At 40.7% G+C, this 11,178-nt stretch overlaps 1 protein-coding gene across 1 annotated transcript in view; it reads left to right on the top strand.

Annotated features, from left to right (window-relative positions):
* Nucleotides 1-9,189: 9,189 nt before the first annotated feature.
* The window catches only part of LOC137617562 (uncharacterized), a 3,083-nt gene continuing 1,094 nt past the window's right edge, over nucleotides 9,190-11,178 (top strand). The window contains exon 1 of the mRNA XM_068347571.1: nucleotides 9,190-9,214. Within this exon, the coding sequence (XP_068203672.1) occupies nucleotides 9,190-9,214 (25 nt within the window). The remainder of the gene's footprint in view (nucleotides 9,215-11,178) is intronic.

Raw genomic sequence — 11,178 nt, 5'->3', positions numbered from 1 at the left:
TTGTTTTTATTTACATAAGATATGAATTTCAAAAAGTGGCACGTTTTTGCTTGCGCATGAGCAGCAATGGCAGACGATACCAACCCATCACTTGTAAAAACACTTCTCAAATAAATATATTGATCGCACTATGACACCGTCAAATCATCCACTTTTATTGGTTCACATTCAATCATCCCACCATTAATAACCAAAAATTTGGTTTTATTCATATTTATTTTCTTACCATTATTTTGACTAAACTGATTAAGAAATCCTAATTTATTTATCATTCCATTCCTAGTCGTAGATAATATGAGTGTCATACATCAATACAAGAACATTTAGCCACGCCAGGAACTCATCACGACCACAATTATCTTTAATCAACTTAATCGGATCATTAATATATAATACAAAGAGGATACATGAAGTAGAGGATCCCTGACGCACTCCCACTGTAGCTGTAATAACAGCAGTTCCTATAATGCTACGTGTGGCATGATACATCGCTACTAAAGCAGTAATCATCGGTGCCCCACAACCCAACCAGTTAAGCACACAGAATAATGTATTTCTTGCCACACGGTCATAAGCTAAGCTTGGGAAAAGTCTACAAAGGTAACAAACAGAGGTATTTTTTTCCTTTTAGCCAAATCAAGTAATAGTCTTAACGTTACTACATGTTCAATACATCCCCTTTTAGATTGTCCACCAGCCTGTTCCCTATAGGGGGAAAACCATTGCATAAAACGGTTACATAAGACCATGTCATATGACTTTGAAATCACGTTAATTACATAAATTCCACGATAGTTAACAGGAAGCATACGATCACCTCGTTTGAAAATTGTAACTAGCCTAGCCAATTGCCAAGGAAAGGAATAACGAGCTGAAGAGAAAATGACATTAAACAAAGTAGTCAACAACATTACCCACTGAACTGGTAATACCTTGAAAAGCCCTGGACTTAATCCGCCAGGTCCTCCAGATTTGTCAGACTTTAGTTTGTGTATTTGAGTTTTTACTTCTTTCTCTAGGATCTCACTATCTAAAATAGGGATTGTAATTTCATAATCACTCAGATCCTTTCGGTTTTCTGCTGGTCTCGTAGGGTTATAGAATTCTTCATAAAATTCCCTGATTTGTTCGTCATTAGGTCGAATGCAGCTGTTGTTCGTTTCCTGATATCGAACTTTCCAATCTATGGCTTGCCAAACCCGAGTATCATCATTATCATTCAACTACCTATCCCATCTTTCTAATGATTTATTGATAACATTATTTGATGGACCAGTATACCTGAAGCGACTGATCTGACTACACATACAAAATATTTGACACTGAATTAACATATTCATTGATATTATAATTGTTAAGAATAGGGAAATCTCGCCTCAGAAGATGATTACGAAAACTCTCTACATTTATTTGAAAAATTTTGTAATAGAGCAGGAGCCCGCAGTGGTTTGGGTAGCTGAAAAGCGAACCAATTTTCTTAGTCATAGTGATGTTGTATGTACATCACTGTTTATGAAAACTGAAGTCTGCCGGGGATCTGGTGGTGAGTGTGGCCCTCAGCGGCATGAAAGTGATACGGAAAAATTGACCTAGATTAGCTGGAAAGTGAACCACTTGATAATGGTGTTGAAATGTCCCTTATACCTCCATGAACTGGGAATGGGTACTGACAGACATTTTGTGTGGTGGCGTGACCCTGACAAACCTACATAACTGCCACGTCAAAATTGACCTAGATCAGCTGAAAAGCGAAACAAATAAAACTTGTAAAATCATCAGTACCACCCCAGGTATAGTGAATGACCACTGACAGACAGTTTCTGTGGTGGGATAGCCCTGACAGACATGCCCAAATTAACAGACCCCATAAGTGACCTAGATCAGCTTAAAAGCGAGTCAAATAAAACTTGTAAAATTATCAGTACCACTCCAGGTATAGTGAATGACCACTGACAGTTTCTGTGGTGGGGTACCCCTGTCAGACATGCCCAAATGACCAGACCCCATAATTAATTCCTTCAGGACCAAGATTTAATGATGCTTTGCAACACTGGTCACTACATCCAAGTCCAGAAAGGGTTAATCTAGATTAGCTTGTAAGCAAAACAGATGAAATAGAATGAAACGAACATATAAAATTATCATGTATACTCATCACTGGCCAATGTTGAAGTAAACATTGTTTCCCATAGAACACCTATATCCCTGACAATGTAATACATAAAAATATTGAAGAAGTAAATATAAATAAAATTGAAATTATGTTTTCTGATAGACACCAAAGTAAATAACGCCATCCTGATAATAAGTGCTTATCATCGAACAGTTACAATGGATTAAGTGCATTTCCTTAAACATATATCTAATATCTAATATTTAATATCTAATATCGTACATGCACAATAGAATTGATCAGACTGAATGAAAATATAATCCATAATAATTCCTTTCACATCATAGTGGATGTTGAGAAATAATAGTTAAAAAAAAAGAGGGATAGATCCGGCTGGCATTATGTATTACATCGTTAAATGTTTTGTGCACATACTATAACCTTGCATTAAATACATTGTGTCAATGGAGGACCAACTATTAAATATACTAATCCAAATCTTCAGTATCAGAATCTGAGTCCTCACTCCTTGGCTCATCCTCACACTGGTCATAGTCACTCAGTTCATCAAGGTTATCTGTTTCCATCAATGTTTCCTCTGATTGACTAAGAATTTCCTGATCTTTGTCACTGTCATTAGCAAATAAAGAATCAGGAACGGCTGGTCCATCAAACCAGGTTGGCTGCAACAAGTTACCATCTACTGCCCAACCATAATCAATGGCGCATAGGCCTTGATCAGGTGATTTTGTGTTAGCATGACTCCACAAAACTGTCACGTAGTGTGCCCGCGGTAGTTTTTTCTTAAGTGTCTGACGTGTTGGGGCAACAATGCGCAGTCAACCTTTTTGATATGAAGAAGTGGGTTTTCCGGAAAGGAATTTGGAATCATATGACAAAATACATCAAAAGAGAATGTTCTTAAGTTAGATTAGATTGAAATAATTGAGTAATGCACTCTGAATGCTTTTTGTGTCAAAATAAGTGTGGGTTGTTAAGACCCTAGAGTGAGAGACAGAAAGAAATATCATAGAATGTGCATTAGAGGTTATGATTTGAATACATTGTTACTCTCTTAAGTCAATTCAAGGGAGACACGTTACATCCTGAAAACCCAACACACTTGATACATATATACCTTATCTACTGTGCCCGACATCTGCATAATTTTTCTATAACGTGCTTCATCTACATCACGTTCTTTGTTTTGGCCATACATCTTGCAAACAAACTCGGATACCACGTCTATGTCCACTTCACCGTCAACTTCACCCATGTTGGAGAACAACTGGAGAAAGCTTCCAGTTGGGTCCTTCTCAAGTATTTCCAGAGGTTTGACTTTGCCTTTCCTGAAAGGGTATATGAATCATGTAGGTAACAACGGCATGACTATCTCTTCAAACTAATTAACTTCATTTTGTCATGATTCTAAATCTTTGCTGTATAATGAGTATGCCAACTCAATCTGTCATTTGAAGGTGGAACAAAATCCTACCTGTAAAAGGCTGATGTGAAGTCACATCCAGGGAATGCGTGGTACCCCGCCAGTGCTTTTGGGAGTCCTGATTTTCGCTCTTCAAGGCCCTCTACAATATTGGTGACATTAATGTATCGCCTGCTGTTTCCGCTGCCACAGTCCATGAAGACTTTTTTGGAGGACCTCACTTCTGGGTCTTGATTTCCAAGTATACCAATAAGTATAATGAGAACATCTGTATCGGATGCTCGTACAAGGACCTTGCTTCCTGAGGTATTTTCCAGGTGGAATACTATAAGGGTATCTGCCTCCTCGTGGTTGGCCTGGAGGTTAGCTGGGCTGGTCACTGAGATCTCCTGGAAGTCATTTGGCGTATATTGGAGACATTCACCGCCATAAGAGGCATACAGTGTTTTTCCATTTAGGATGTTCCAATAGTGATTTCCCCCCCCCCCATTCCTTTAGCAGAAATTTTCCAAGTTCGTTTTTGAGCATTCCATTCTTGAGAAGTTTTGCTTCTTTATGTCTCATTGTTTGGTTAGGTCCAGTGATTGTGTAAACAGAATCTTCTGCACTACGCAATTTTCTCTCACTGTCCTTGACTGAATTTCCGACGTACTTATCAAGGCAGACATGGATTTCATCCCCTCCACCAGTGCATACTGTAGATAGGATGGTTCGGGCAATAGCTCCATACGATGTTCCAACAGTCATAACTGACAAGAAAGAATGAATAAGCAGGCCTCCATCATATATCCGAACACAAATACCTTGATGTACCTCTGTTGGGATTGGTGTGTCTTTCTGGAACTCTTCCAGCCTATTCAGTAATGTATGCTTCCTGCTCTTCAAGAGTGCTCCATCAGCATGTGCCAGGGAAAGAGGATATGATGTGATTGGGTACCTGAGAACGTGCCTGAGATCGAAGTTTTTATTTTCGGCCACAACAATGATGATTCTTATGAAAAAGTCCCTCAGACTTTCAACCCTCTTTGCAGTTTCTGTAGCAGGAGTCGTCCCTTTTTTCTTCTTTTCGTTTTCAGATGCGAAATTATTCACCCTTATCCTTTTTACTGACTTCAGAAATCTTATCGAGTCCTTGTGCCACTCTCTTTCGAATTGTTGTCTTGCTACCTGCCCCTTCTGCAATGTTCCGAGGAGATACTTCTCAGTTTCTTTTGTTGCCGCCCACCCAGTTGCAAGGTTCACCATTGTGTCTGGAGCTTCAGGACTGAAGGGATTGCAGAATTCGTCTATTTTCTCACTTAGAGCCTGAATTTGCTTGTTGTCTTTTCTTATTCTGTATGAACGGCACTGTGCTGTGGCACTCTCTCCCACTTCAAGTCCAGCAAAAGTTCTCAGCTCCAGTACGGCCATGGCTCTGTGGGTCATGGTCATGGACCATCTTCGTCTGGCATTTTCAGAATTTCTGAAGGCTACAATCCCTTTCATACTAGACGCTGCATTCCGATTTACTGTCTGTTCAAGTGAGAGATCAACTGCCGACCTGGAGTAGTTCTTCTTTTTTCGCCATATTGAAAAAGCCCCCGTCTGATGTATTTCTCTGAGTTGAGGGTGGGAAGATGTCAGCTTGTGTAGAAACAGTGTTCCCCATCTGGCATAATTTGGACGATTTAAAGAGAAGAGGACATCCAGTATGACAGGGAAAACATCTATGTATCCATCTACATCATTTGTTTTAACGCAACGCTGTAGCTCACGGTGTACCCTGCTTACCAGGAATACATATGTTCCTCAGAACTGAGCCATTAGGCCATTGGTTCCCTCCATGACAGAATAGAAGAATTTTTCATATTTCAGAAGTTGCTGCATAACAACTGGATCAGAGAGATGGTCTTCAACTTGATTTGATGGAATCGTCATCATCACATCTTGAAATGCTTGATACTCCTCCTCTGCAAGGTCTTGCACGAAACGGTCATACAGCTTCTGTTCCATTACATTAGCCAGAAGTTCATGAATTCTTATACAACGATTGTAGAACTTCCCCTTCATGAAGCCCATCATCGAACCCTCTGCCAAGACTTCTGCTTCAGTTAGGATAAATTCTATTCCTTTTTCGTTGATCATAGTTCCGATTGCACCATAAAATGCTAGCTCAATGTGAAAATTGCCTAACATGATCAGTAACTTGTCAAAGAGAGGGGACTCGAGAGCTTGGATGGAATAAGCTTTGAGGGCAACAGCCAGATCATATGTCAAGACTGCATAACTTTGTCCGGTTTCCTTTGCAACATTAAGAGTACGAATCAGAGTCTCTCTCACAACTGCATTATCTGTAGGAGATTTTGGAATTGGGTCCATATAGCAGATTCGTTGAAGTGGGAGCATGTCCTTCACAAAATTGCTGATGAATCCTGCATAAAGTGGAGTGTCACCTTTTTTCAGTTGCAAAAAACAGTACAAATCCAATGGTTTCAGCTGTAGCCCTGGTCTTTGATGGAGTTGTAGAGATGAGGCGCTACCACTGCCTTGACTCGTGATTGTTGCGGCCGTACCAGTGAAGATGGCTGCCTTCAAGGATTTTCTAAGTGTAGGAATTTCCTGCTCATTTCCCACAAATGTTCTTCTATTTTTTTCATCATGGAACTGAAAGGAAGAGTTACTAAATTGTCCCTTGTCTTGCTCAGCTGTGTTTTGATACGTATGACCAACAGTGGAATGAAGTGTTGCTTTTCCATCTATTGTCTCCACATTTCCATCATTGTTGTCCCATACACAGGCTGTTGCTCTATCTGCGAGTAAATAAATGCCATCAGGTGCAGCATGACTACCTGATGAAACTGAATAAGCAAATTCAGTTTCAAGACCTTTAGCATCACAGTAACTAATGCTATGACCTGCACGGTTCAAAATCTGCAATGTTAACTTCGATCCTGTCAGTGAAGCTACACCCAGTCCCATTGCAGTGTATTTCCATGGCTTAACTTTACCATGCGTAGCATTGAACACAGCATCAGATGCCATCGATGTGGCCCTTCGGTCAATTGCCCCATTTTGAGGCCCTTGTAAGTTTGGTGTAAGGCCACCTAAGAGGCTTCTAAAAAAACAGCTCCAGTTGCTTTGGTATATCTGGTGAACTTTCTTTCAAATTTTGCACTGTGGCTGGATCAGGCACTTTGAATTTTGGCCACTGCATGATCTGGGAATGAAGATGGAGGGCCGCCCATATAAGTTTTTCATTTTCCTCGTGTTCCTTTGTGTTGTCATACAGATGTACTCGTGCCTGTTCTTCAGTGAGTGATGCGGCATGGATGAAATTTCCCCTTCTATTGTCAGCAAGCTTCACTCGGACTTGGTCACCAAATTTATCTTGAACTTTCCTTATCAGATTTTGTGTTGTGTATGCGTCAACATCTTGGGGATCACCTTCATTACTTGTGTATTCAGCTTTGTACTTATTCAACAATGATGTCACCATCAGAGACTTTTCATTTTGGATAATTTGTTCTGTGATGAAACCACACAGTGATTTGAACGCCCTTTTATGGATATCATGAGGTGTTGCACAACTTGTTTCTGCCACTTCTGTCTCATGCATGAAATGCCATCTGCACGACTTTTGGTATTTATCCTCTTTGGCAATAAGATCAATATTGCCCATGATCAAACTTTTGAAATGGTCATGTGTGGATCTATGGGCCCGCTCCAATAGTGTATCACAGCCACCTTTAGTTGCAATTGGTGTAAGTGGTTCCTCTTTTCCCCGTTTCTTTTTCCTCTCCTTCCCACAGAAGATACACTCTCTCTTTAAGATGCCATGTCTCTCAGTCTTTGGTAAGACACTGCTTGACCTTGTATCTCTATTTGATGGACCCAACTCATCTTTCGGTCTCTTCACAGCAGTGTATCTTCGGTGGCAGGAGGGATGGTACATTTCACCACAAAAGTCAGAGCACATAATCCTTCTTGTGACTTCTTGATATTTGTCACTCATCAGGATGGACGAATGGATGCTGCATTCTTCAAGGAGGGTCCTGTTCTCTCAATTCTCTTCAACTGTTTATCCTCTTCAGTTAACGTTTTTCAGATGAAACAGATGGAGGCCACCACACCATTTTCATTACCCTAGAAAAAAAAACATCCACAAATAACAAACTTCTTAATACCATTAGTGCTTCATACAATAACAAATGTTTGTTCTGAAACGATCTGAAAACACCACTAAAACAATTAGAAGTTGAAATTTTCATTACCTTCCCGTTTACTCTTGGTGATGTACATTTATTATCATCTCTAGTTTGAGATGGCTCCTCTGTGAAACTTTCCAATAGATCTTCCTCCTGGGAAGGAGATTTGTCTTGGTCCGTTTCTTCAATTACTTTGAACCTGAAACAGATTTAATGTTTTAAAGCACATTGAAAGATTGATTGTCAATCACTATACCTGGAGTGGTACTGATAATTTTACAATAAGTTTCATTTGATTCGCTTTTCAGCTGATCTAGGTCTCTTATGGGGTATGGTCATTTTGGCATGTCTGTCAGGGGTACCCCACCACAGAAACTGTCAGTGGTCATTCACTATACCTGGAGTGGTACTGATAATTTTACAACAAGTTTTATTTGGTTCGCTTTTCAGCTGATCTAGGTCACTTATGGGGTCTGGTCATTTGGGCATGTCTGTCAGGGTTACCCCACCACAGAAACTGTCTGTCAGTGGTCATTCACTATACCTGGAGTGGTACTGATGATTTTACAAAAAGTTTCATTTGGTTCGCTTATCAGCTGATCTAGGTCATTTATGGGGTCTGGTCATTTGGGCATGTCTGTCAGGGGTACCCCACCACAGAAACTGTCTGTCAGTGGTCATTCACTATACCTGGGGTAGTACTGATGATTTCACAACAAGTTTCATTCGGTTCGCTTTTCAGCTGATCTAGGTCAATTTTGACGTGGCAGTTACGTAAGTCTGTCAGGGTCACGCCGCCACACAAAAAGTCTGTCAGTACCTATTCCCAGTTCCTGAAAGTATGAGGGACATTTCAACACCATTATCAAGTGGTTCACTTTCCAGCTGATCTAGGTCCATTTTTCCATATCACTTTCATACCGCTGAGGGCCACACCCACCACCAGATCCCCGGCAGACTTCAGTTTTCATAAACAGTGATGTACATACAACATCACTATGACTAAGAAAATTGGTTTGCTTTTCAGCTACCCAAACCACTGCTGGCTCCCGGTCTATAATTCTTTTAATAATGGTATCATTAGATGTATTAGTATATATAGTGGCATGATCTCCTAGATATGTAGCACGTCAATACAAGGCATACATATTATTTATTGAAGGATGTAAAGTCAAAGAAATCGGGGCATGATCTGAAGGTAAAAAAACATCTTGCCATACATTAAGATTACTTGAATGGTTAATCAAACTTGGTGACGATATACATATGTCCAATTCTGATTTTCCCTCATATCCACTTCCATAAGTAATATTGCTCCTAAAATGCTGATCTTCACTCTTGAGGTTGTTTATTATTTTCAACTTTAACTCAGCACATACCGCAGAAATAGCATATGCATTATCATTGGGAACTACAACCGGATCATTTATAACTGGATACGTACAGCCATGCACACTAAGATCATCAATACAAGTAATGAAATTACGAATGGAAGCACCAAAACGTGTGTTCATGTCACCAAGTATCACAAATTTCGTACTAAAACCTGCAGTCTTGGCGTGTTCCTGTATTGCGCTAATAAGTGCTCTGCTATAATACTGTGAATCTGATGGAGGAATATATATGAATCCAAACATGATGTCTGGTGAACAGAACAGGCATACCCTCACCTGACCTTCAATACTCGTGTGAACACTAATCACCCCAATCTGCAATGGGCGCCTTATCAGTAGAACTGTTCCACCCCTATGTGTACTGCCACCAATGGCACTCTTGTAGGACACATATCGAGGCTATGAGATGGGCAGATCAGTTTTTATTTCGTTTAGACCTGTCACATCAAACTGGTACAAAAAGTTATATCCTGAATTTTTCTCTAATATAGTTCCTGCTCCGTTGACATTCCATGAAGCTATCTTAAGTTTAGGTATTTTTGGTCTTAATTAAAAAGGATGTGCATTCCAATGGTCAATAGTTACCTCATTGCAGTATACCTTTCTTTATTTCAAATCTAATCTAATGATACATCCAACATTTTCATGTCTATTGCTCTCTGCCATTTCAACCTCCTTTAATCTCCTCCATTCATTACGCACAGCGGGATGAACTTCCTTCCTTACAAAAATCCGTTCGAAAGGGTCTCCAACTTCTTTCAATTTCTTAGTCTTACTCAATAAGCGATCACGAACACCCTTCACATCAAGTTCAACAAGGATTTGCCGTTTCCTGCAGCTATTTGTTACTCGTTTAGCAAGTCTCCAACATGCTCGAATTGTGACGTCTTCACCAATGACATTCCACACCCTTCTAACCTTTTCTTCATCGGTTAACGCACCTGAAAAATCTTCCCCCTCATCCGAGACCCCAAGAAATACAAGCTTCGTTTCTCGCTCCGTTCAGTCAATTGTTTCTAAAAATAGTTGCTGTTGTTTTGCTACTTTGGCTTGCTGTTCTATTTGGACCTGCAGAGATTAGATCTTACAATTTATTGCACTGTTTGGTGAAGTCATCTCTTGTCTCTACTGTGCTAGTTTAGACGATATTTTGGCTAATTCATCACGCAGTTGTGGCCCTTTGTCATCTCTAGAAGACAGAATACTTTCAATTAATATATCCTTATTCAATTTACTCACCTGAACCCACTGCATTCCCCTTAATTCGGGGATAGTCTTGGCCTTCAATTACTCCTGTTTTGGCCTTCGTAATGCTGAGGCCACTTTTCAATGTCTCATGGATAGCATCTTAGGGGACATCCACTTCTGTGTATGTTTTGTGGACGACATACTTGTGTTCTCCTCCTCAAAAGAGGAACACCTCCGTCACCTGTGCATCATACTAGACCGCCTGCAACCAAAGGGCCTTGTAATCTGGTACGACAATTGTACCTTTGGCGCCAACGAAGTGTCATTCTTAGGGCACCACATCCCTCCTGAAGAAGTCCATCCTCTCCCTGAGAAGGTAGCACCTGTTCAGAACTTCCCCACGCCCTCGACTGTCAAAGCTCTGCAGGAATTCTGGAGGATGATCAACTATTATCACCGTTTTCAGCCAGCCATTGCCGCTACTCATGCCTCCCTCAAGGGCAAGCCAAAAAACCTGAAGTGGGGTCCCTTCAAAATGCGGCCTTCTGCAATGCAAAGAATGCCCTATCAACTGCTACTGCTCTCACTTTTCCCATCCCACACGCCCCTCTACTTCTTTCCACCGATGCCAGTGAAGTAAGCAAAGTCGCTATTGGTGCAGTACTCGAATAGGTGGTCAATAGGTCGCCCCGCCCTTTGGCCTTCTTCAGCACAAAACTGTCCAAGGCAGAATCAGGTTATTCTACCTTCGATCGTGAATCGCTGGCAGTGCACTTGGCTGTTCATCACTTTCGCCATTCCTTAGAGGTACGTCCTTCCTCATTCATACAGACCACATGCCTCTGGTGCACGCCG

The sequence above is a fragment of the Palaemon carinicauda genome, chromosome 23 (assembly GCF_036898095.1).
Source record: "Palaemon carinicauda isolate YSFRI2023 chromosome 23, ASM3689809v2, whole genome shotgun sequence".
Classification (NCBI taxonomy): domain Eukaryota; kingdom Metazoa; phylum Arthropoda; class Malacostraca; order Decapoda; family Palaemonidae; genus Palaemon; species Palaemon carinicauda.
The sequence above is the reverse complement of the archived record's forward strand: the minus strand, read 5'-3'. Positions and strand labels throughout refer to the sequence as shown.